Here is a 26,423-nt window from a genome sequence, read left to right on the forward strand (position 1 = left end):
TTTAGAGAAAACTATGTTCAGAGTACTTTCGTCAAACAGGTTTTACCACTTTGAAGTGGAATTAATTGTTTATAATTCACATTGAAATGTAAATGTATGGTGACAATTCAGGTCAAACCTCTCATACTGCTTTAAGGTAAACTGACATTTAACACACAAAGAAGTTACATTGGAGCCTAAGAGCTTTTATGTTTAAGTCATTCTGAGAAGAATTTTGATTCAATAAGTGAGTTTTACAATAAATTCTAGCTAAACAAAGCTTCTGCCAATAGTGCTTTTAGCTTCAGACATCTTAGTTGCTCCAGAAATAGACTAATGAGTATATTTGCAATAGCAATGTGAGTATCGGATCGGGAAAGTATCGATATCGGCCGATACTCAATTCTGAAAAATCGGATCGGTATTGGGGGCAAAAAAGTGTGATCGGGACGTCCCTACTTATTTTTTATTTTGAGAATAAATTTTGTTCGCTTTTGATGAAACTGGAAAACAAAATTCAACTTATGTAAGTTGTGCTTCATGGTTACTTATCATAATTACATACTACTTAGTTACTTAGCATGGTGACTGTTTTCATTTTGCTTCTTCCACAGGGTCTTTACAGGACAGACACATTAAAAGCGATGATCTGATCTACGCCATATTCACACCAAAGAAGAACCTGTCAACCCCTGTTCCAAACTCGGAACTGGAGAACACAGTTTACGGAACGGACTCTGTTCGGTGCCACATAATGCTCAAGGTGAGTTTGCAGTTTTTCTCAATTGATGGGACACTAAATTCCACTCACTGCACACGGCCACCAAACTGACTGAACACGTTTCTCGATAACAGGACTCTGGTGCCGAAACCTTGAACACGGGTCATAGTTTGCACACAGTTTCCCCAAAACTCTTGCACTCTTTCTGCAAAACACTGAACACATTTTTTTTTTGCTTATTTGAACACACTTTTCAATCATAGCACACATTTTTCAAAAAGTGAACACTGGGAGGCAGAATTCGGACTCTGTGTCACAAATAAGACACATCGGGTCAAAGCTGAAAACACTTTTGAACTGCAACTATAAAACCTGCTGGGGAAGCTGCATCAGCTGTTCAGAATGGATGTCAGAGGAGTAAGAGGTCATGGTGGAAGAAGGGGACGTGGATGTGGACAACCTAGACCACGGCCAGAACCAGAACCTGGACCTGCCCATGCCCCTGGTCCAGAACCTGACCCGGCCCGCGCACCTGGTCCTGGACCACGACCCAGAATAAAGACCCGGACGGAGACAGAGACCCACGCAAAGAAATACAACTCCAGATGAAACTCGTGCCGCTGTCATTCATAATGTGCTGAGTCATGGAATGACAATGAAAGAAGCAGGACAGACACCCAACCTGAGCAGGCACACAGTGGGATCTGATTTTCTGCCGCCATAGTCTCCCTTTCTGAATCCCATAGAGGAATTCTTCTCTACATGGAGGTGGAAGGTATATAAGCGGCAGCCGTATATTCAGAAAATTCTTCTGCAATCATGTTCTTGGCCTGTGATGATGTTTCTGTTGATGCATGTCAGGACTGGATCAGACACACCAGGTCTTTCTTTCCACGTTGCCTGGCCAGAGGAAACATAGCTTGTGATGTTGATGAGGTCCTGTTGCCTGACCAGGCTGAATGAACTGATGCAGACGTGGTGTAAATATTTGCATACTGTACTGTGTACAATACAGTGCTGTATTTTTTTTTGTCTAACATTATTTTTATTTGTAATGTACAGTCAGGCACTGCAATGGCCCCCAGAATCAATTATAGGATACATTTTTAGGACGGGATCATTCTTCTATACTTCATGTGAAAACACAGTGAGAGAAGAGTGTTTTGTATTTAGCAGTGTCCTACTTTTGCTTTGTGTGCGCTAATTTTGAAAGCAAAGTTCAAATTTTGACAATAAAGAGTGTGCGGTGCTTTGCGAATTGTTTCCTAAATAAAGAAAATAGGGTGCAGTGTTTTGGGAAATGTGGGCTATTTTTCAGGAACAGTGTCTTATCAATAGAGAAAAAACTTGTGAATATATATGACATTTCTGAGCAACAAATGATTTAAACCCCAGGAAACCCTAAAATCGACCCCGACTCGCTCAGCTGGTAGAGCATGAGACTCTCAATCTCCAGGTAGAGGGTTCGTGTCCCACGCCGGGCGCCACCTTCCCGCGGGCTCTCCACCTGCAGGAAGGTTCTTAATCGGTGCAATGTGATCTGGGTGACGGTGATCAGACTGCCACCCCCACCACCCGGAAATGGATAAGCGGGAGAAAATGGATGGGTGGATGGAAACCCTAGAATTGACAGAGTTCCAATAGAAGACAAATAGATGGATGTTTGTACCAACCAAATCCATCCACTGAAACCAAATTGGTTCACAGACATTTATTCATAAAAAGTGGGAAAGCAATATGAAGTAGCAACCTCATGCAAGACACATGAGCTGGAATGATATTTGACTTATTTGTCCTGTCCCGTGTCTCGTCCCATCCAGGGAGACTATGAGATTTCGGCAGACCTGGAAAAGGACACAATCGCAACTTTGACGAAAAAGCTTGCAAACGAAAGTGGAATCCCGGCACAAGTTCTTCATTACGTGTAAGACCATTGTATTTCACTGAGAGCATCACTTTCAGATCTAATTTATCCTTACAGAATCAAGCTTTTTATTCACTTTGGATTCATTTTGTTTTGGTCTGAACATTATTTTCAGAGGTGACACTGACGCTAGCTGCTCCCTGGAAAGCTGTGGGATCACAGAGGAATCAACAGTGCACTTTTCACTGTCCACATTCTCTGAAGAGACCAAGGATGCCAACGCAGTCTTCGTCGATGATGTGGTCCCTTCTGTCCAACAAACCCCCAAAGGAATCAGCTTCTTGTTGTCATCCCTCTACATTATTGTAAGCTGAATTTTTGTTAATAATAATAAATATGTTGTCCCTGAATTAAAATATTTGACACCGCTGATCTAAATCAAGATCGCCGTTGTGTCACATATTGTCATTGAGAGTCCACGATTGATACTGATGTCCACAAGGTTTATTTGTCATGAGACGGGACTGAGGCTCAGGCGCAGACAGCAAAACAGGAGACAAAATCTGGTTCACTGATTTATTTGAACCCAAAGGATAGCGGAGAGAAAAAAAACTACTAAGGCAAAAACAGATACTAAACTTTAAACAGAAAACGATCAGGAAACTCCTGACGGAAAAGTTACTGGAAACGTAAAAGCCACTAAGCAGACTCGGGGGGGGCTAAACTAACCGCATAAAACATAAAGCACTAACGCCAAATGAATCGCAGCCAAAGAGGACGGACGGAGGAGTCTGGCACAGGAGTGGGGAGAATCGGCTGAGGAGTGGAATTAGTAGAGGGGATCGTTGTTCCAGACAGGCAGGAGGCAGACGGGAATCCAGCAACAAGGAGGGTCAGAACGAGGTCGTTTTATGGTTTGGCGTCGGTTCGTGGTCAGCCGGTGTTTATGTAGAGGTGCAGGTGGGGAGGCCACTCCCCGTCGCAGCTGGAAGCAGTTGAGGTGATTGGAGGCGAGAGGTCAGGCCAATGAGGCAGGGAGGCCACCAGATGGTGCCAACGGACCAAATTAGGTTGAGGAAGTAGAGGGCATGACATTATTCTTCACAGAAGTTGCATTGCTTGGTGGTACACCGTGAAAACTAGAAACACAAACACGGCAATAACACATTTGATTCATGGAAACAACCAAAACAATGACCTGTGTCTCTCGCTTCTGTCTAACAGATCATACAGTTTTTCTGAGAACATATAAAGGTTATTAATTACCGTGTTTGCCTGGCTGACCAACAGAAAACAAGAAAAAAGGCAGACGGGATATATAATTGGCCGCTTCACCTGCCCGGTCGCTCCGATCTCTCGCTCACCTCCCGCGCTGCACAGAGTCACGTGACGTTCAGTACAGCTTTAGAAATAAATAAAAACAAAAAACTAGGCAATAATAATTGTTTTTACCAGGGCGAAATGATTAAAAATGACCACAGGACAAATATTTTCATAAATAAAATTCACTTAACGATCGCAAGATGACAAACGTCCTCCGTTGTCATGACAACCAAAGGACTCTTACACACCATCAGCGACAGTCGGTCATATGATATTGACAAACACCCTGTGGGAACTTTCTTCAGATTCAGCACATTTTGACTCTCACCCAAGAATGAAAAAAAAAACCACATTTGAAATTAAATGAATTATATTTTTTCCATTCAGAAACACAGACTGTTTGGAGACTCACTGAGGAATCTGATTGGCTACATTCGAAAACTGAGTGGATGCAACCCCTTGGCCCAGAGTCTCTATCAGTTACTCTGTAAGAACGAAACCATATCCAAGAATCAAAAGGTAAACTTTACATTATATTATACTTTTCCATTTCCGAATGTGATTTAATTTGTTGCATTCTTTTTTGCTTTCCATATAGATCGCTCTGTTTGAGGGCCTGTACACGCTCTTCAGAGAGCTTTTGCCGGATATTGGAACAAATCAAGGGGACAAAATCGTTGAGGACCTCGATGTCTTTGAGTACTCGACCCACTGCTGGGCGTCTCTCATGTCAGAAGCAAAGGTATATTGAAATTAGCTCAGCAAAATGTTAGATGAAGAACATGTTCTGCATTTCAATTGCAAATATAGACAAGAGGTGGACGTATTTTTTCCCCTTTACTACCAGTTAGGGACATGATTTGTCATAGTAAGGATAATCTGTTTTATCAGAAGAAACACCTGACCTGTAAACTAAAGTGATCTCTGTATTATTTAGCCAAAATAAGAGGTTCCCTGGAACCTTAAGGGGAAATCAGTATGTTTCATAGAAGGTACTTTACATTTCTTTTAATAGAAAGAGCCTTCCGAATTTGAGAACTACGCACCATATGTTCTCAAGAATGAAGGCAGTCGATTCCGTGAACCAGTCACTGTGCCTGGTGTCCCAGGCGCCATGGAAAGAGCAGATGTGCTTCAGAAAATAAAAGGTAGGCAGAAAAACTACTTCAACTGTGTTTTGTTGAAATGACTATAAATGTTACTCCAAGTTCTTATTGTAAAAATCTCATACACTTTAAGGGTGCCGACCCCAATTAGGCCAGGAGCCAGACCCCTGAAAATCCACTGCTCGGTCTCACTCATATGGAGTAAGGCTCATTGTGATTTTTAGTAAGATATATGTCCCTAGACATGAAAATAATGTGATAGCCCTGCATACCGCTCGGCCTTCTTGGTGTTATCACCCTAAATGTCTCTTTCTTGTGTGTGGTCTCAATGAAAAATTTTAAAATGACTAAAAGTGGTTGAATGTTAGGATCTATGCCGTACACAATGTAAATATTTTACATATGGAATGCTAATGAGTAAGGCAAATATATAATATTTTTGGTGATTGTTTTTTTTGATATGGGTTAAATATTACTCAGAAGTATGCCCAATGTCCAGAAAAACAAACAAAAATCTCTTCAGGTCCACAAATGTTATCACACATTTTACTGACATCTTGGTAACTAAAGCACCTACAGCAACAAATGAATGCTCAAAAACGTCCTTGGGATTTACTGAAAATGAATGCACCATTGTTGGGAACAATGTTTGTCCATGAGGATATGTTTACATTATTGTAATTCTTCAACCATACCCCCAATTACAGTTCTTAATCGAAAATGAACATTTCAACATGTTTCTTATTCTGGTCATTTCCAGATAACTACAGAGTTCTACTATTAGAGTTCTGATAATTGTTAAATGTTATCACCCTAAATGTACTTCTTGAGTCCACTTTATCACCATTATAGGTGATATTTATTATAGTACCTAGTACATGTATATTGTAGTAGTGGTCCACATAAACCTGGCAGACAAAATGATGGGGTTATCGTTTCAGCATCGTATACTGGTAGATACTGTGCATAGTATACTCTGTCATGAGCAAAACACCAAATATGGCTGACAGACGCAACAGCCAGTTTCCATCTCGTGCAGTACACAGCAAACCAAACAAGACCTTCTCGATCAGGTCAGGATCAGCTTCATGTGCTTTGGGTTCTCAAGGAGATTCTCTACGTTTTGCTGACAAAGGTTTCTGACCAGGTTCTCTGACTTCTTCAGACAGAGATGTCACAATGTTCTTCCATACATTTTTGTTCTTCTCCACCCATGGAATGAACGATGGCCACACCAGTCTCATCAATGTTTCATACAAAGATTTGTTTACATACACTGCTCGGTTGTACATTTTGCCATCCAGAACCTTTGACATTGCGACTTCTGCTCTCAGGTTGGCCTATATGAACAAGTCCCAGAGACCAGTGTCTTGTAATCGAGCTCCAAGGATCACAAGCATGTCACGTATGGTGTAAAAAGTGCCCATCTGGAGAATGATTGCAGAATATTTCTCGCAATGCTTCCAAGTGAATTCCATTGCATTAGCAGACAAGGCTTGGTCCAGTACTACGACAACTGCCTCGACATGAAGTGACTTCAGGGCTGATTTGGACTGATTTAGAATTCCTGAAACAGAAGTCAGCTCTGTAGCTGGAGCATTGATATTGGGCATATATCCAAGCACATCCTTTGAGACTGCAAAAAAAATTCCTGATCTTCATTTTTGAAGCCTGTCCCGCTTGGTATGTCTTGTGTTCCATTGGTAACCATTTTTGCAAGTTCCCAGGTGAGGCTCTTGTTCTCTGGAACTTCTCTTCTTTCAACGTATTCTGCTGTGATGGAGCTGTTCACGACAAGAACTGTGGTCCTGTACATTGGCCAGCAAATGTCTGGTGTCAGCTCTTGGTCAGACACGATCTTTGTTTTTTTCTTTGCGATGTCTGGGAGTGCCCTTTGGGGTAGTTGTGGCCCATACACCCTCTCCTGCAACACAATGTCATTGACTCGATGTGTAGTTCCTTTTCCAGTCCCTGTTTCTTCAAGTCTATCAATGAAGTCCCATGCCAAGGTGGTGAAGCCATCTGGTTGAATACTCACAGGCAGGACAGTCTGGTTCATATTAGCTGTGAGTTTCTGTAAGCACAGGGCTGTGTCATTTTCTTCCAGTTGGGTGTACGATATGCCATGTCCAAGTCTGTTCAAAGTATGGATGGGATCAGTGCTTCCAGTGAGTGTTTTCACAGCATATGGGAGGAGAACCTGCTTGGGAGGTTTCTGCTTTCCACAGCTGACAGCATACACAAAGTCCTAACTGAAGGAGTCCAGTGGCATGGCTACTCTTCTCGATGGACTTTTGAGTTCCGAATCACCGTCAGCAGACCAAGCATGAACCACTGAAGATGTTTTGGAGCACTAAATTATTTTTGTTGCACATCAGATGGGTGGATGGGCCATGTTGTCTGTTCCTTGTTGTACTTGATTACTTGCCTTAGGTGAGAAGAAGACTGGCCAATGATCTTGGACATGTTTGGAGTTCCCTCTCCATGTTGCAGTATGAAATAACAATGTCTTTCATAGTTAGAGAGTCTGGTACAAGAACAAGTTTTCCTCTCTTGTCTGGAAAGATGTGAATGGAGTCCCCAAACTCCAGCTCCAGCTTTCAGTGGAAATTCTTCCTAATGGATTCAGGTAGAGTATGTACATCCCTTGCAGACTTCATCACCTGAAATTATTATTAAACAGAACCAGTCGCTCCTCTGTTCTCCGCCAGACGGACACGTGTCTGCATACTCACCTGACCCGCCCCCTTCTCCACTCTCACCCAATCACAGACCAGCTCACTCTAATGGTGCGTTCAGGTGACACAAAGGAATAGGAAGTAACAAACATAATCACAAAACCATATCATTGCAACAATAACACCACTGCAGAGATGTTACACTATTTTTGTCGTTTTCCTAGTAATCAGTAATCGGATTACTTTTTCAAGGTAACTGTTCACTAGTCTCTCCTGAGTTGATGTGCCCTTGCATCTCGTGTATTTTCACAGTATACGCATTTCCTCTCATAAATGCGTGATTCAGATGAAGTTCTTTCCTCATAGTGAACAGGCTCCTTCATCCCCTGTGGTAGAAGACCTTTCAAACCTCCTGGCCTGTAATTGATTCAACAATGTCAAGTAGGGGGGGTGGGGGGATAGTTCCTTATCCAAGCAGCCTCGAGCGAGGTAAGCCATGAATCCAAATCTTGTTGATTCGTCAGATGTCCATCTACAGCAATATTCAACGGACCTTTCTGAATAATGCATACTGGAAGGTAGTTCTTTTCTAGAGTGTTCATTCATCTTGAAAAACACTCTGACTACTTCCCCAGCCTATATCTTCATGATCGCCGCCACCTGGAATAGCAAAGGTATTACAAGCATTAGTTGATACACATGTATGTATTTTCATCACAGTATGAGAGTAGATCTGATACCTTATTCATCAATAATTATCAATAATGTAATACTAGAACTCTGTAGTGACCTAGAAATGATCAGTATAAGAAACATGAAACAAAAATATTGAAAATGTCGATTTTCGATGAGAAAACGTAATTGGAGGGATGTTTGAAAAATTACAATAAACATATCCTCATGGAAAAACAATGTTCCCAACAATGGTGCATTCATTTTCAATATATCCCAAGGAAGTTTTTGAGTGTTCATTTGTTGCTGTAGGTGCTGCTGCAGTGTAAAAGCACTCCTTTTTTTTAACGGATGAGGTGTTGCCAGGTGAAACGTTGTCGCGTAAACGAGGCCTTAGTTGGAAGGGGGTTTCATCCAAGTTTGAATTTCGGACACCTGCCGTGTCCGGGTCGGTTCGACCAATGAGTGGCTGGAGCCGAGAAGCTCTGCATTCACTGCTGAGTTTCTATTGGTTTCTAACCTGGGGTGTGCCGCCCTCCTGGGGTTGCAGCCTCCCTCCCTGCTGTTTTATGGCCTGTGCCATTGTTCCTGGTGTTTCGCTTCTTAGCGTCTCTCCCAATGGAATCTTGAGCCCAACATATATCTTACTAAAAATCACAATAAGCCTTACTCCATATGAGTGAGACCGACCGCCCCCCTTGGCTCAAAGTCTAAATGCAATAAGACGTGATTAGATGAAGATGTACACACATTTCTGACAGTGTATTGAGCAATTGCAGGATTGAAGCGAGATTATTTGAGACGTACTTTCATGTTAACTTGCAAGTTTGGGTTTCCTCATATTAAGACATTTGTGTGTCTACAGTTAATAGGCAGCCTAATGAGTTTTGCCGTTTTCGTAGTGATTTAAACCTCCTCAAGTTGTACCGTTATGACTTGGGCATGTTGTACACCCGTCAGAGGCTCTGCAAGTCAAAATAGTAACATCTGGGACTATCCTGTCTTGAGCAGCACATACCAAATCAGCATCCCAGTAAGATCAATAAGCAATCAGTTTCACCCTGATGAAGTAGCTGCAAAAAGTGAGGAGTGAGATACTGTCAGACCTCAGGCTTGTCTTTTCATTTTACGTGTGCCAGCACTGCATCACCTCAACAGATTAGTTAGTGTCATTAATCTGATGGAATATAAAGTATATTTCAAGAAAACTGAAATATTAATTGATGGTAGGATTGTAAGGCCACGTTTACACGTACCTGCTTCTCTGCATTGGGCCTCACATTTACACATAAACGCAGCTACGACTCACCACAAACGATGATTCCTGAAAACTCCGGCCACACTGAGATCTGGATGAAATCCGTGTCGCCGGTTGCATTTAAAGAGGGAAGGCAGATATTTACATCACAATTCTTGACACAGTGTTTTTTTTCCAGGATTCTGATTGGCTATCATGGCTTTATGCTTCTCACTACACTGCCCCCTACAGGTTTGGCATGCTCATAGGAGCTCTGAACCAGGTGTATATGTGGGTCAGTGTAAATTAGGATTTTTTTTTTTTGGGTGTCAGCACTCCTGGTGTCTCCTAGTCTTGTGTTTGTGTGTACTTGTGACATTGTCTGTGTCGCTCACGTTCGTGTGCGTCTCCCCTCACATTTCCAATGAACTCTCCTCACGTCATCCCCTCAGTGTGTTTCACCTGTGTCTCATCTCCTCATGTATATTAACCTCCTCTCCCAGTGTGTCTTTGCCAGATCATCTTTGTACTTTGTAACAAAGGGGTTGGACCAAGGGGTAAAATATAACAAATTAGTTGGAGTATTTTGAAAAGAAAAAAAACCCCCAGTATGTACTTGTTGGAAAAATGTATTTTATTAACTTTTCCTTCATTTTAGAATTTGTCAGGCAGTGATCACATTTCAGAGTCAAATTTCATTCTATTTCTTACTTAGATGGAGAAAAGATCCCAAACTGCAGTGAAGACATTTTGAGAATAACATCCCTGAAGAGAGACCTCGACATGGAGAAAATTTTGCTCAGTGTGCATCCCGCAGTTATGACATACCATCTTTGGATTTCACTTCACAGCGTCACCAACCAGAAGTATGTATTAATTAATTACTTGTTCTTTAAATGTGCTTAGAGACTGTATACAAAGCAGTGTCTCCATGTACAATGCAACTACATGATATTATTTACACTGCCAATAAAACAATGGTAAAATTAAGTAAATGCTCTTGAACCGATGTGAGACTATACATACGAATACCGTAACTCCTTTTGTATTGGGTAATTGCCTCTTTTAATAGAAATTCATGAAGAGAAGTTTAAATACTATTTTTGCAAAGGTTGGAATGATGATTAAAGCGCAAAGGAAGAAAAGCATTCCGAAATGACTAAAGTTTCTCATTAACAGATTTTATTCAGGGTAGAATAGAAGCAACATATTAGATGTGGAAAGTCTGACATTTTACAATTTCATTGAGAGTGTCAGCTCATGTTTAATAAAAGGCTGTGATAGGGATACCTAAAAATAATGATTCAAAAACAAAAAGCTGGATGAGCATTTACCAACAGTTAGGTTGATTGATGGAGTTGTTTTCGAGTGGATAGATATTATCAGAAAAAAAAGTGGGGGGGAAAGTTTTGTAATTGAAAAATATATGGTACCCTTGGCATCTAAAACACACTAAAATATACTTGTATTCTTGCATTGCAGCTTTGAAATACATACAGGGAAAACGCTTGCAGACATGACAGAGGAGATAAAAGTTTTCCCTTATCTCAACGTGACTCCGCCGCTGCTTTTGAAGGATATTGGACTGCAGGACCCCCAGTTGGTTTACCTCAGTAAAGGTATATTGTGTCCCCTCCTTTTTTTCCAGAATTTTCACTATTTAAATTTGCAGTCTTCTGTATGCATTGGTTATACACGGCTCAAAAGAATAAAGGGAACACTAAAATAACACATCCTTGATCTCAATTAATGAAATATTGCAGTTGAAGGTCTTTAGTCAATATATAGTGGAGCGCCTTGAGAACAAAATAACATAAAAATGATCAATGAAAATCCCATGGGGGTCTGGATTTGGAATCAAACTCTAAATCAAAGTGGAGAATCACATTGCAGGCTGATCCAACGTCAGTGAAAATTCCTCCAGACAAGTCAAAATGAGGCTCAGTAGCGTGTGTGTGGCCTCCTCGTGCCTGTATGACCTCCCTACAACGCCTGGGCGGAGGTTCTCCTGAGGGAGGTTCTCCTGAGGGAGGTTCTCCTGAGGGATGTTCTCCTGAGGGAGGTTCTCCTGAGGGATGTTCTCCTGAGGGATGGCCTCCCAGACTTGGTTTAAAGCATCAGTCAACTCCTGGACAGTCTGTGGTCAACGTGTGGTTGGTGGATGGAACCTGACATGATGTCCAGATGTGCTCTTGGATTGAGGTCTGGAGAACGGGCAGGCCAGTCCAGAGCATCAAGACCTTCATCATGGAAGAACTGTTGACACACTTCAACCACATGAGGCCTGGCATTGTCCTGCATCAGAAGGAACCCAGGAACCACTGCATCAGCATCTGGACTCACAATGGGTCTGAGGATCTCATCCCGGTACCTCATGGCAGTCAGGGTACGTCTGGCCAGCACATGGAGGGCTGTGAGTCATCCAAAGAAATGCCTCCCCACACCATTACTGACCCTCCACCAAACTGCTCAAGCTGGAGGATGTTGCTGCAGCAGAACGTTCTCCACGTTCTCCGGACTCTCTCACGTCTGTCACATGTGCTCAGTGTGAAGCTGAACATCACATTAGTGTCCTGCTGGAGGTCATCTTGCAGGGCTCCTGCAGTGCTCCTCCTGTTCCTTCTCGCACAAAGGAGGAGGTAACGTTCCGGCTGCTGGCTTGTTGCCCACCGACGCCCTCCCTCCACGTCTCCTGGTGAACTGGCCTGTGTCCTGGTATCTCCTTCATGCTCTGGACTCTGTGCTGGGAGACACGGCAAACCTTCATGCCACAGCTCGCATTGATGTGCCATCTTGGATGAGCTGCTCAACCTGAGCAACTTGTGTTGCTTGTAGACTCGCCTCATGCTGCCTCTAGGACTGAGAACACTAACAACATTCTAAAGTGACCAAAGCATCAGCCAGAAATGACGAGAACAGCGTCATGGTTTGTGGTCACCACCTGCAGAACCACTCCCTTATAGGAGTTGTCTCACTAGTCGCCTCTCGTTTCCACATGTTGTCTGCTTCATTTGCACAACAGGTGAAATTGATTCACAGTGAGCGTTGCTTCCTAACTGGACAGGAATGGAGTTACATTGTGTTGTTTAGGTGTTCCCTTTATTTTTTTTGGAGCAGTGTATATCAGAGTCACCGCCACAGTGCAGAGACAGCCTGATATCTTGACGACAACAAGCCCCCAAGTTCTGGCACCTCTCAACCTGTGTGCTGCTTTTGATGTTCTAGACCAGCCCGGCTTTCCGCGATGGACTGAGTAGAAACAGTCTTTCTTGTAATGATAAATCTAAAAAAAACAATTCTTGTATCTGTTTCAGATAATGTTGGCGTTTATGAGAGCAAAAATAAATTGACACCTGAAATGATGAATGTCTATGATTGTCTTGCTGGGGAAAGGAAAACTGTGGACGTGAACACACTGGCAGCTTCGTAAGTACTATTTATTCATTCAGACAATAGTTTTGTGCTATTTAAATACAACACATCAATGTTTATAAATAAGCCAAAAGTTAGGTTTGAGGTTGGATATTTTAGTATTCTTGTACAAAAGTGAAAACTTGGTTTCAGGTCGCACGTTGGGGGAGTGGTTGGCGTCGTGGGTTGAAACACTGGCTTGGCTTTTCTGTCTGGAGTTTGCATGTTCTTCCTCAATGTGTGAAGGTGCTCTGGATTCCCCCCACAGTCCGAAAACATGCATGTGCGTCTGACTGGTGATTCTAGATTGCCCCTCGGTGTGAATGTGAGGAAATGTTGTGAAAGGAAAAACTCCTTTTTTAATACGCAGAAACCTGCAGGACCAGGTTCGAGGGTACAAATATATTAAACTGTGTGTACATGTACACGGTAACAAAGTGAGTCTCTGGGAAAGTCTCATACAAAAATAAAACTATAAAGCTATTGAGATGATTTACCAATGGGTTACATGTAAAATAAAGAAATTGTAGATTTTGTATTGCTTATTTTATTATACATACATGATACGTAATACAGTTCAGTATATTTTTACGTTATGGCTGTAAATACTGATAAAAGCCGCTCGCGGTACGGCCATGCGCTCTGGACGCACTGGTGACGGAGACAGACGACCTCCTCCTCCACCCTCCACCTCCAACTCTAGTGACTGAGGATAAAACACTAGGCCTTTTCACTGAGTTGGGTCCAATGCTACAGTAATTCCAGTTGAAAATGGGCACAGAGGTACCTGGGGGTCTGCAGAATAAGAATGTGGTGGAGTTTGCTGAAAACAATTCGATTTTTTTTATGAATTTTTCAACTATAAATTTGTACAGTATTGTGTGTATTGGGTGTGAATTCATTGTGTGATTGTGAGGAAAATGCTACAGTAATTTTAGTTGGAAATCTTCACGGAGGTACCTGGGAGTCCATAGAGTAAGAATGTGGTGCAGTTTGCTGAAAACAATTAAATCTTTGATGAGTTTTTGTTACAATGCGCCTGTACAGTTCTGTTGTAGTGATCTATGCTTGCAACTGAGGTGTACTTGAACGCACCATGAAGCTCCCATCGGCTTCTGACAGCTTTACCGTAATACGCAATTTAAATAGGCATTCTTGTTTAAACCGCAGATGGCGTTACTCCAGTCCTCTACAGTCACTGATCTCTCTGTGACTCACTGTTTACAGCAGTGACGACGCGCTGCCAATGGCTCGTATTAGTGATTCCACTACTGTGACACCAAATAACATCATTATCCTGACCTCCACCTCCTCCGCGACTATTTCTCTCTTCGGTTAATTTCTTTTCTTCGTCTTTTCTGTCAGGATTTATCGTCAAATGCAGACGATCAACAGGCTGATTGAGAAATATAAAAATATTGACGAGGCACTTTGCATTGACCATTTATGGTAGAAAATGCACGTGTTGAGGGCCGAATCTGAACTGTCAACCTTCCAGAATGGGATCTATAAAAGGAAAGTGCGTCCAGACGCACGGTTTTATAGATCCGAATTTTTTGGGGGCGCACGCCACTTTCAGCTTTTTGGCACACGTACATTTTTAGTAGGAATCCTATGCAAGGTTTTATAAATGAGGCGCCGGGTCATGAAGGCAGTGAAGTAGTATTTTACTGTGCTTTAAGTTGATGTTTGATATGTCACCTAGTAAACAGAGAGACGGGGTTGAGGGGATGTGGCAGCCCAATACGGTGGAGAGTGATTGTGTGACTTTATCCCCAAACTGATTAACGGGTGTGCAGCTCCAAGTGGCGTGAATGTAAGTGTTTGGAGTGTTTTATGTGCAGTGTGGACAATTTTCCAGTGCAAAACCCATTTAAAAAGAATTTTTTGACCTGTGTAGTAATGTCTATGGAGAGTTTTATATTGAGTTAGCTGTAAATTGGTATTTTTTAGTCATTGAGTAAATGTTTTTACAGATTTGGGTCCACAAGTCAGCATCGGGAGTGATTGACAGGTCTAATTGCCATTGTATGGAAGTTGTTTGGTCTGAGTTTGACTCTGCGGATTTAGATGGGCGATCAGGGTTTACGGTTGTATTTCTTAGCTTTGATTGGGTGCATGATTGGAGTTGCAGATATTTGAAAAACTGATCACTCCCAAAACCTTAATCTAGCCCTTCAGAAGTACAGAAAACACAAAACAGTTTCACCCCACCCTTGTGCACGACATTTACAAGCAGTTTTTCTCTGTCTTGTGTCGCTGTCTTGGTTGATAAATGCACCGACATGCTGATGTGAACGCGGAATGTAGAAATAGAAAAAAAACTTCTCCGATATCAGGGTCTCAGTTGCCTGATGATTAGTCACAAATGCGGAAAAGTTGCCGGGATTGGTAGAAGTTGAATTTGCGTTAATAGTTGCGATTCCAAAAACGCAAAATCCTGGAGGGTCTGATTTAATCGAAAATGTGATCATATGATTATATTTGTCTTCATATTCATTTTATTTTACTGCAGACCCATGATAGCAAAACATGACATTTTATGTTTTTCAGAACCGGTGACCATCGGGATGATCAGTCATTTGTCACATCCAGGACTCCAAAGGAAGCCATACTGGTAATTCTGATTTCTCTTTCGCATTCATCAGTCATCAGCTGGGCTGTAAGTTTAACATCAATGTTTTTAGCTCAGTGTTTTACGACTGAGCGAAAGAACACCACCCGAGTTAGCGATGAAGTCAACATTTGCTGGAGACTTTTTGTAAATCTTTCAAATGAAAGTTTCCATTTATTAACACACAAGCGAACAAAAATTTCTTTCTTTTTTTTTTTTTTTTTTACACGCGTTTTCAGGTGCTGATTGATACCAGCTCATCAATGGCTGAGGGGTGCTACGGAAATGTGGAAATACAGAAGATCAATGCCGTAAAGGAGCTTTTTGACAACTTTGCATCACGCACTATGGCTTACGATTTTCACCATGTTATCGGCCTGGTAAAGTTCAACTCTGATGTTCAAATGCTCCACACCTTCACAGAAACACTCGAAAAGTTTAAGGTAAGTCTTGTCTTAAATACTGTATGTGAACCTTTAACGAGCATGTCAGACTGACATGAAGGTTTTCATATTTCCGTTCTTTCTGAATATTTAGGAGCATATGCTCTTGAGCTGTGATATTAAAGACAGTCGTCTTTTTCTAGGAACATGTCCGCACCATCGCGCCATCTGGACAGACAAAGCTCTATGATGCACTGCAGCATGGAAAGCTTGAGCTGGAGAAAGTCAAGATCAAGTTCCCAGACTGCAGACTTCGAATTCTGTGTCTTACAGATGGAAACGACTTTGGGTAAAATTCCAGTGATATGCTCGTGAGCTTTTAATCTCATAAACAACCTAGATTAGGTGCATGTAATTGATCAGTCTGATATATGAACAAATGTGTAACTTATTTGCAACATAGAGCTACACTTGGTATATTTAATTTTTCATTTATTAGTTTATTTGGACGGGACAGTGCATATTGATGAACAAGCACCAGGGTAATTTTCATCCGTTGTCCCACATAAAAGCGTACAAGGTTACAAACGTATGAAAACATATAAAAACAATACGGTAGAACAAAGACAAAGATAATAACATAATTCTTACTAAAAACCTACCATAGAGTGTGAATATTAAAGTGCTTAAAGTTCTGATTAAATCTCACCAGTCTTATTGCCATATTGTCTGGATGAAAGTTGCACTTTTTTAGTTGTTTGACTGGTCATGCTACCTTTAATAAGATGTGACATATCGAAATGTACCGGTACAAACCTTCTGGGACCACTAAATATCCCTGTACGACAATAGGAAGCTGCTACGGTACCACAGAAAAACACTCAATTACTATACTCTATTCGACTGACAAGTAAAATGTCACCAGAAAGAATAAGTGAAAAGCAGAATTTAAAGGGGAAAAAAAAAATTCTCACATGAAACAGAAAACAGAAAAAGATCAGCAGACACAGTTGAGAGGGCACGAGAAACTTGTGAGGGACTGGGAAAAAAAAGCAGAGAATCTGTTACTGTGACGAAAACAACGAAGGCTCGCCGCGGGTTGATCGTGGCAATCGACAGCAAGAGCCGAGGAACAAATTCACAGAAAGTGCTGGAACAGCAGCAGCAGCAGCGGAATCAGGTTTTATCAACACGGCAGTTCCGTCTGGACATGAAAATATAATTGCAACTAAAACACCAATGCAATATGTGTTTGTACTTTTTTTCCCCCCTTCATGACATTTATTTTTTGAAAGATGCAACTCACACCGAGTGGCGACTTAAAGTCCAGAAATTATGGTATATGGTACACCATTAAGAATTATGTTACTAAGTGTGTGTGTGTGTGTGTGTGTGTGTACAGATCCTCCAGCAGGCCGACTGGTGTTTGCGCCGATCTAATAAAATCTAACATCATTGTGGATTCAGTTCTTCTGGGAAAGGTGGAGAACACTATTCTCCATGGAATCAGCATTGCAACAGGTGGAGTTTTTCTTGAGACCTTCTAAAGTAAATATACATTGTAGAACACAAAACCAATTTGACGTATTGTATGTCAATTTAAAAAAGAGACAATGACTACAACTCCAAGAAGTTATCAGCAATTGATTTAGAGTACATCATCTTGACCTACTGAAACATTTTCAAGAAGATTCTTCGGTTCTGGTATGTTTCATAAAATCGGAAGTGTCAGTGGAGGAGTCGAGGTGAGAGAAACAAGCTTGTGAACCGAGGTTTGCACATTTGAGTCCCACTGCTGACGTCGCCACTGTGGGTTCACCATAACTCCTCATTACTAATAGTATGTGTAGTTAACGGTTACCTATGACTGGGTGGGTTACAGAGAGATTCAGGGAAATAATGTCAGCAGGGACAGCATTGAAGTATGCTTCTTTTTCTTCTGTCAATATTGAGTAATCTTGTCTTGTTTTAAAGGGGGCTGCTGTTTCAAACCGGAAACCAGCATAGATGGCCTCAGGCTTTTTGAGATTGAGACTGTTCTTTCTTTGGAAATGAGGAAACTGAAAAATAAAGCTGACCCATCAACCATCACTCGAGTTAGTCAACTACAAATATATTCAAATCAAACACAACCCTTTGGCATTACAACAACATGCTGTATAATATTGTTTTCCCCTATTACAGGCTGTTTTGCAGGGTTTCTTCGCCACTCACGGGTATGATACATTCCCAGAAGTCATTCTACCAAGTCAGATCACAAGCAAAGTGACGTTGACGCACAAGTAAGTCACACGGAGCGAATTCCTCAACTTTTTGAATGTGCCTGTCTCAGTGTGAGTGTGAAAGGATTTATTTCTAGAGTTTGTCGACATACATGTTTCCGTTTCATTTCATATGTAGAGAGTGTTTGAGTGACAGGGACAAGGAAAGAAATGTCAGACTTTTATTATGATAACTGTAAATGCATTGTTCTATGGTGGTATACATACATACTCAATTCTGTGGTTAAAAAAAAAAATCATAAATGGGTGTGTGACAATGTACCATCAATTATTAATATCCTGTGGCAAAAATGAGGACATCTGGCGGTCAACGCCCTCGCTGACTTGGTGGGAGAGTTGGCTGGGCTGGAGCGATGCAATATCATTTAGTATCATATCAATATCAGGGGTGCTCTTTGTCTGACACTTTGAAAAGCCTTGAATTAAAAATAGCTGCTCCTCACCTTTAAGTACTTTCCTCTTATTTCCATTGAAAATGCAGTTATTGAAACCAAGGGGTAATGAAAAAACCAGAACATGAAACCCAGCCTTGTTCCTTAATGAAGTATGTCAATCTACACTACATTTTACAGTCAATACATTGAATTAAAATTTTAAATCATTTACATCAGTGCTCTGAAAAAGAGGATCCAGGAGGCCAAAGATGGTCGTTTCATGGACCGGGACAAACGTATCGTGGAGGAGCTGAAAAGCCTGCACTGTGACCCACATCCTTACTTCACCATCCTTCCATCCGAATCGGACTTCAGTAAGGGCCATGTTTTCAATTGGTTTAGAAGTTAAACTTGTGTTTCACACCATATAATCATAGCTTATATTCATGGGTGCAGCTGTAGTACAGTTTACTTCAGACTGGACAATTTTTTTCCTCACTTGATTCTGTCTCGCCCTCCATCACGATACTCACAAAGTTCTCTCCACGCACTATGTTACCCCGGATAATTACATTTATGCAGTTGGCAGGTTGTAGTGCAGTACGGCTTCATCTGGCTAAATATATTAACAGTCATGGAACAACAGTAAATGTATACATTGATAAATTGTGCATCCCTAAATTCAGCCAACATCTAAGATTAGTCAACTGCTGCATCTTATTTTCTTCTCTTTCAGCATTCTGGAAACTTCTCATGGAGGGACCTCCTGACACCCCCTATGAAAAAGGGGCCTTTGAGTTGTTCTGCCAGTTTGGGCCAGACTACCCAGTGAAGCCACCAACTGTTCGCTTCGTCACACGTGTATCCTGAATAAGTACCATTCATCCATATTATGAAAATGACCTGCTCCCAAATCCAGATCAATACCATTGGAGGGTTTACAGGGGGGTGGGGGGGGGGGGGGGGGGGGGGGGGGGGGGGGGGGGGGGGGGGGGTGTGTTGGTGTTTGCCCAGGGCGGAAAACCAGCCAGGTCCGCGACTGATGACATGCACTTAAACTTGTAAAGGACAATTGGTGTCATTACTCGTGCTCTGGCTTTGCTTTCTTCTGACGTAGCCGCTTGACAGCAACCTCACTTCAAACGAGTGCCGAACAAAACCCCATTATGCAAAGATTCAAGCAAGTCTTGGATTAAAATAATTTCATGCACTCGTTAGCCAAAAATCCACTCGGGAGCCCCAGAGGGAAGATTGCACATTGGAATGGTGGGTAACAAGGTTCTTGCTCAGGGACCCACTGTGACAGGGTGTCAACTGTGGGGATTGAACCTGTGAACTTCCACTCCCAAGTGCACCCCTCTAACCTCTAGGCCACCACTGCCCTATGGTTTCTGCTTTTGACACATCCAAGTGACGAGATGGGTGTTGACACAACACCAAAAACAAGCATTACCACAAAACTTAGTTAACTTTTGGGGGTTCCGTTTACGCAACACCAGCGTTCTGATCCACTGCATGCCTGACTTTTTTATACCGGCTCCCAAGGAACTTTTCTTTCAAGGTGGCGATTCGCCCCTGCAGAGACTGCCGGAGGCTATGGAGCTCTGTTACTGCGCATGCGCGTCTCCCCCAGTGGTAAATAGTCCTTCTGCTCATGTGCCAGTAAACAAACATGGCTGACCTGTAGTGGTTTGACTTGCGGTCCGTATTCTAGTTTTATAGTCCATATTGGTAGTTTAATAGTTTAAACGCACCCCAATAGCATCTGATTCGTCATCAGTCCATGAGAATGTTGGGTTCTCTCCATTTTGTTAACGTTTATAGCATATTGCTCTCTGCACACCTATGTATGGTTTCATTACAGAAAAAAGCAACAGCACCTTCCCGTGGCGCTGCATAACAACTACATCATTGTCAATGTGTCCACTGCTGCTGTGTTTTTATTTTTAAACAGATTTTTACTATGACTGTTACTTCCTTCTGCACCAGGTGCCTCCTTTCTTTCCCTCAGCCTTGCTGTAGTTGGTGGATGGAATATTGCCCAGTCCAGCTCAGCCTACAGCCAGTTACCAGCGCTCTGTGGTGCAGCCAATATTTGGCCTGGTGCACTGCGTCGCATGTCCTCCACTTCCTTCCGGTCCTCACCTCGATGCCTGCCTGGGAGACTTTTGGATCCTTAGACTTCCTGTTTGGTAGCAACTCCCTCGGGCAGCCTTGAAGTCCTCGCTGATTCTGTTGAAGGGGAAGTCAGTTTGTTCGTGGTGCCATAGACGTGAATGCTGCTTAAACTTCTTGGGAGTGACGACCAACTTCGGAGGTGCCAGCTTATCCTTCTCTCAAGCCTCTGGACTGTAGACAGTGAAAATTCATAAAGCAGCAAAGGCCAAAGTATCCTGGGTAGGATTCCATGCTGATATATCCAGGCTTTTAATTTTCCAGGTAAACCATATCTGTCTGCAGTCTTCAACCAGCCCTCCAGCTTCTCATTGGTTGCGTTGATGGAGGCAGCATCCTTCAGAGAGCAGTTGAAAGTTTTCCTGAGGCTCTGTATTGGTTTTCCAGTCACTGATGTGATCTGGATACCGTTAAGAGTGAAGAGGAATTGGTCAGTAACATTCCCTGTCTTCAGTACCAAGGACCTGGTTTTTGCTGGTTTGAAGGTCATCCGGGCCCAAGTGAATAGGTTCTCCAAGCCCTTTAGGATCCACCTGCCTCCTGGGACTGACAAGGTTGTTACTGTCAAGTCATGTGGGATTACAATTGTTTTGAATATTTTCCTGACCGCCTCAGTGTTATCAGGCTTACAGCAGCGGCAAAGAGCCCGATAATCATACTGTAGGCAAAGTCCCTCAGGCTTCTTTGAATTCTGTTCAGTGTACATTGTTTATTGTGTTACACCACCATCCATAAGTTGGCTCTTGGAGAGCATTAGAGAGGGCACTGATCAGGACCTATCAAAGGCCCAACAGCCTAAAGAGTTCCGAAGAGATCCACAAAATTGAGGACATCAGCGATTTGCCAGGAGCGACTACAAGAGGGAAAAATCAATTTTTACTGGAGGCTTGGAGTCAACTATTGAATCATCGACAGCTTGATTGTTGGAAAAAGTGTGTAGAAGTGACACATGTTTGGGTAGACAGAGGTAGAGTCATAATTTTTTTGTATGTACCTGCATCAAGCTGGTTGATGTGTGACACGTGGGCAGTCAGTCCTGTATTGTTACTGTTCTTAGCAGAGGTTCCCAAATACGCTTTTCAACCTACATTTCTTATCGTTTGATCTGGCAAATCAAATCATACAAACTCTGTGAGTGAGGTCGATTGAGAGGAGCTTTCCACTGCTTTTAGAAGAAACAGCCATTCCAACACACCGCATCTGAGACTTTATACAACACAAGCTAAGATGCTTCCAAGTTAAACTCTCACAGAACTGAAATGTCGATACAGCAGGTTTTATCACTAACTATCTCTTCCACTTTTTATCGGACTGATATTTTCTTAACATGTGAAGATATACCACTGCAACATTAACAGTGTGGGACGCATCTGCCACAACATATTTGACCGTAATTGGAACGCCCAGTATACAATGAGAGACATCCTGGATGCTGTCTTTGGACTGCTGATCAGTCCTGAGCCTGAAGATCCACTGGACAGGTAAGATTAGAAGACTCAAACATACTCATGTTACCAATACATCTTCAGACTGACATGGCCAATTGTTGATTACAACTGACTTTTCCAGCAACATACGTTTCATCAATGTACCTACCAACATCCAACATCTAGACATCTGGAATTTTCCCCAATGTCTGATGACCATTCTTATTAATTCTAATCTTCCACATTTTCACACAAAAAAAAAGACGAAATCACTTTGCCACAACAGAAGACAAAAAGAAACATGAATGTCATGTTGAATGAAGTGAAAACTCTCAACACAGAACACACTAAGGTTTTAAGCATCACCATGTTCAATAGACAAGACTAGAGGTCTGTGCTACGAAGCAGGATTAACAAACTCGGGATATCTCTTCGCTATCTGGATTGAAATACCCAGACATGCGCAATCCGTGATACGCAGTACTGCGAAGCGAGTTAACGACACGGTAATTCAACCCAGGGTTTTCCAATTGAGATCAATGCCCGTTCACATAAAAGGGTTGGTGGTTCCAGCATCCCCCCCGATAAGAAGTGAACCAGTGTCGTTGTACGGATAACTGTGGCTAGATCCCGGAAGTTCCCTCCATAAGAGAAAGTACCGCTTCCTGCTGCTCCTCAGATGCTTTATAAATACAAGAAGCTTTGGTATTACGCCGCTACGTGAATACATACTACAGAAGAAATCCAATAATGGACTGAAACGTTTAAAGCATGTTAAAAACCAAGTATCACACTTCTGAAGAGAATTTCATCCATTACTCTTTATGTGATTATTCCTGGTTGTTCAAGTGTTATGATTATGTAAACAGGCTCAAAGTATACACCGCTACTTCAGAAAGTCTTCAGAGTTATAAACAATGTTAAACTCAGTCACACTTACAGGGGTGCAGGTTCCCTGAATTAAAAATCAATAACCATCAATAATGGGTTCAATTTCTGAGACTCTTTTACTGCTTACAAAAAAGGCAATTTTTTCACGATAAAAGTTTTAATTGTTGCTGTTATCTTTGTTTATGGCAGCATTCTGGCTGAGGAATACCTGACCAACCGTGAGACCTATCAAAAGGCAGCAGAAAAACACACAGAGGAAACTGCAGGAGAGTCTGTGGATGAGAAGGAGAAGGTAAACGAATGGCAGTATTTTAAAGCCAGGTTGAGAAAATCTTACACTTCAGAGGAAATATTGGAATTTTTAGGGTCAATTCACTGAATTGAATCTCTAACCACATCTAATCAGAATCACAATACTTTACAGTTTTTTGCAATTGTTTACACACTAAAATGAAAATTTCCACACAATTTGCGAAATTCTACTCCAAGGAGCAAAACACCTCCAGAGATTTATACGACATTACACACAATGGTTTGTAAAACTCTACACACATTTTCACACCTTAGACACAGAGAAGGTTTGTGAGGTCACTTCCTTGTCATTACAAAGCCTCAGATTGCCAATGGCCACACAAATGAACGTACATGGATAATCATCACATCCACCAGGTGAGGACAAAACACATGTGCTAATTTGAAAACGCAGCACTCAGGTGAGCTATAAAAGGCAGCAGGTGAGTTCACCTGTCTTCAACAAAAATGGAAGGAGCGAGAAGAAGAGTGAGAATGAGAGGGGGCGCTCACAGAGGAGATGAAGGAGGTAGAGGTTGAGGAGGAGGCCCAGGTAGAGGAAGAGGAGAAGGGGGTGGAGGTAGAGGCCCAGGTAGAGGAAGAGGAGTAGAAGGAGGTAGAGGAGGAGGCCCAGGTAGAGGAGGAGGAGAAGAAGGAGGTAGAGGAGGAGGCCCAGGTAGAGGAAGAGGAGAAGAAGGAGGTAGAGGAGGAGGCCCAGGTAGAGGAAGAGGAGAAGAAAGAGGTAGAGGAGGAGGCCCAGGTAGAGGAAGAGGTGAAGAAGGAGGTAGAGGAGGAGGCCCAGGTAGAGGAAGATAAGAAAGAGGTAGAAGAGGAGGCCCAGGTAGAGGAAGAGAAGAAAGAGGCAGAGGAGGAGGCCCAGGTAGAGGAAGAGAATAAAGAGGTAGTGGAGGAGGCCCAGGTAGAGGAAGAGAATAAAGAGGTAGTGGAGGAGGCCCAGGTACAGGAAGAGGAGAAGAAAGAGGTAGAGGAGGAGGAGATGAAATGAAAACTAAAAGCATTTTCACAAATATGTGTGTATGTTTTGACTGATCTCTGTCATTTTGCAAACAATCTAGGAATTTTGCAAATTGAGTGTGGTGTACCGGAACCCGGAAAAAACCCCCTGTAATTGCTGAATCTTTGTTCCTGTTAATCTGTCAACAATTGACAAGTAGGGAATGTATGATGTCTCTGATTTGTAGAAACTTCTGGAGCCTGTGACGGAGACAGTACCGCCTCATCTCATCTGTCCACTGTCCAAGAAGTTGTTTGTTGATCCTGTGAAAACTAAAGATGGAAGGGTGTATGAACGGAAAGAAATCGAAAAACACCTGACAAAGTGAGTTCATTGTTGCATTTATCTTTCTTGAGATACATTCCCTTTGTATGAAAAATGTCTCTGGTACACATCAGTAACCAAAAGTACTGCTTCCAAATCCAAACCTGTTCAATGGTTCAGTCACAGTAATGAGGCCATTCAACCTGGTCAAAGGCTTTATGTGCATCCAAGGACAAGACTAATGTACCTTGAGTCCCAGCATGTTTTCATTAAATCGTGTTACGATGCCTCATGATTAAGAATGACAGCCTGGCAGGGCCGCGGGGATAATTGATGAAGTGCTTGTTTATCAGGCTGACTGTCACTTTAAGCCCCGTTTCCACAGTGCCCCTTTGTACCGGTGCCGGTCAGGTGGGGGTTGACTATCCGTAACCAGACCCGTATCAGTGCTGCGTTTCCATTACACGGGGAACGGTTTGAAATGTAGGCGGGGTTATGAACGGTTGCGTAATCATGCAGGATGTGACGCCATAACGGGAGGACATTTTCAAAAAAGTTTCCTGATTGCTGCAGAAGAACTGATTGGAAATGGCTGCTTGCTGGGAGAACAGCGGTTGTCACGGACCAATGAGCAGACGGCAGTGTTGAAGCTCCTCCCCCTCATATCCGGCACATTGTGCCTGGTACCCCAAGTGGAGGGGTAGGGAGAAATGGTTACCAATGGTACCAGTTGGTAACGGTTCTGAGTCAGTGGAAAAGCACAACAACCAGTTCCGACCTGACCCGTACCGGCACTAAGGGGCACTGTGGAAACGGGGCTTTAGTGAGCATCTTCCTATCAAAGTTCTGAAAGACAACTGGTCTGGACATGCCTGGGTTTTCAAAATGAGACAAATATCAGCCTCACACGACGTTTTTTATAATGCTGAGCGTTTAATATCATTCTTTGATTATATGGGCTCAAATTTTCAAAAGGACCCGAATCCACCCGGCCCCACTGCCTTGCCTGATAGAAAACACTTTCTTTGCCAAAATAGTTTCTTCTGATCCAAGGTCCTCTCTGGCATCTTCACTTAAGACTGGCATGTTAAGGATCAATGATCGGAGGAAGATTCAATAGTCCAGACTCCACAGTGGATGTCACTGGAGGAGGCCGCTGACAGAGACCTGCCATTGAGGCACAAAGTCCCCCCAAAAAAACAAAAGAGTCCAAAATGAAAAACTTAAGATAACAAACAAAAAAACACAAAATTTACAAAGGAACTCTGGAAAGGAAGGAACACTGAGAACACAGACAAACGCAGGGAGCGCATGGAGCACAAAGAAGGAAACCACAGGAACCCAGAGACCTCCCAGCAACAGACGGACCAGAACCAACAAGATACACAACAGAAGCCCAATAAAGACCACAAGCAGCCTCCAAATATTAACCACGGTTCCCAATTTTAGTAAGTTGCTTAGCACCTGCACTTACTCAACATCTGGAAGTGGACAGGTGGAGAGCCTTTTTAGATGTATAGATATAGTTTAAATCAAGTCAAGTCAAGTCAGCTTTATTTATACAGCACTTTAAAACAGTTGTGGCTGAGGCCAAAGTGCTTTACAATAAAAGACAAAATAAAAAAGTACAGTAAAGAGTAAAGAGTAAAAACAGTGAAATACAATAAACAAACAATAGATTGACAACAATAAAACCAGGGACAGAGTCTCAAACAT

The 26,423-nt window shown here is 42.4% G+C and overlaps 1 protein-coding gene across 1 annotated transcript in view; it reads left to right on the plus strand.

Annotated features, from left to right (window-relative positions):
- LOC308122988 (uncharacterized protein) overlaps window positions 1-26,423 on the plus strand; it is a 34,629-nt gene that overhangs the window by 5,098 nt on the left and 3,108 nt on the right. The window contains exons 5-24 of the mRNA XM_080485181.1: window positions 594-742; window positions 2,521-2,624; window positions 2,740-2,929; window positions 4,275-4,406; window positions 4,486-4,629; window positions 4,903-5,035; window positions 10,296-10,446; window positions 11,063-11,199; window positions 12,895-13,006; window positions 15,545-15,608; window positions 15,845-16,048; window positions 16,192-16,337; window positions 17,391-17,509; window positions 17,963-18,084; window positions 18,173-18,270; window positions 18,882-19,018; window positions 19,381-19,505; window positions 22,155-22,300; window positions 23,327-23,429; window positions 24,631-24,767. Of these exons, the coding sequence (XP_080341307.1) occupies window positions 594-742; window positions 2,521-2,624; window positions 2,740-2,929; window positions 4,275-4,406; window positions 4,486-4,629; window positions 4,903-5,035; window positions 10,296-10,446; window positions 11,063-11,199; window positions 12,895-13,006; window positions 15,545-15,608; window positions 15,845-16,048; window positions 16,192-16,337; window positions 17,391-17,509; window positions 17,963-18,084; window positions 18,173-18,270; window positions 18,882-19,018; window positions 19,381-19,505; window positions 22,155-22,300; window positions 23,327-23,429; window positions 24,631-24,767 (2,653 nt within the window). The remainder of the gene's footprint in view (window positions 1-593; window positions 743-2,520; window positions 2,625-2,739; window positions 2,930-4,274; window positions 4,407-4,485; window positions 4,630-4,902; window positions 5,036-10,295; window positions 10,447-11,062; window positions 11,200-12,894; window positions 13,007-15,544; window positions 15,609-15,844; window positions 16,049-16,191; window positions 16,338-17,390; window positions 17,510-17,962; window positions 18,085-18,172; window positions 18,271-18,881; window positions 19,019-19,380; window positions 19,506-22,154; window positions 22,301-23,326; window positions 23,430-24,630; window positions 24,768-26,423) is intronic.

Source organism: Lipophrys pholis (genome assembly GCF_963383615.2).
Source record: "Lipophrys pholis genome assembly, chromosome: 17".
Classification (NCBI taxonomy): Eukaryota; Metazoa; Chordata; class Actinopteri; order Blenniiformes; family Blenniidae; genus Lipophrys; species Lipophrys pholis.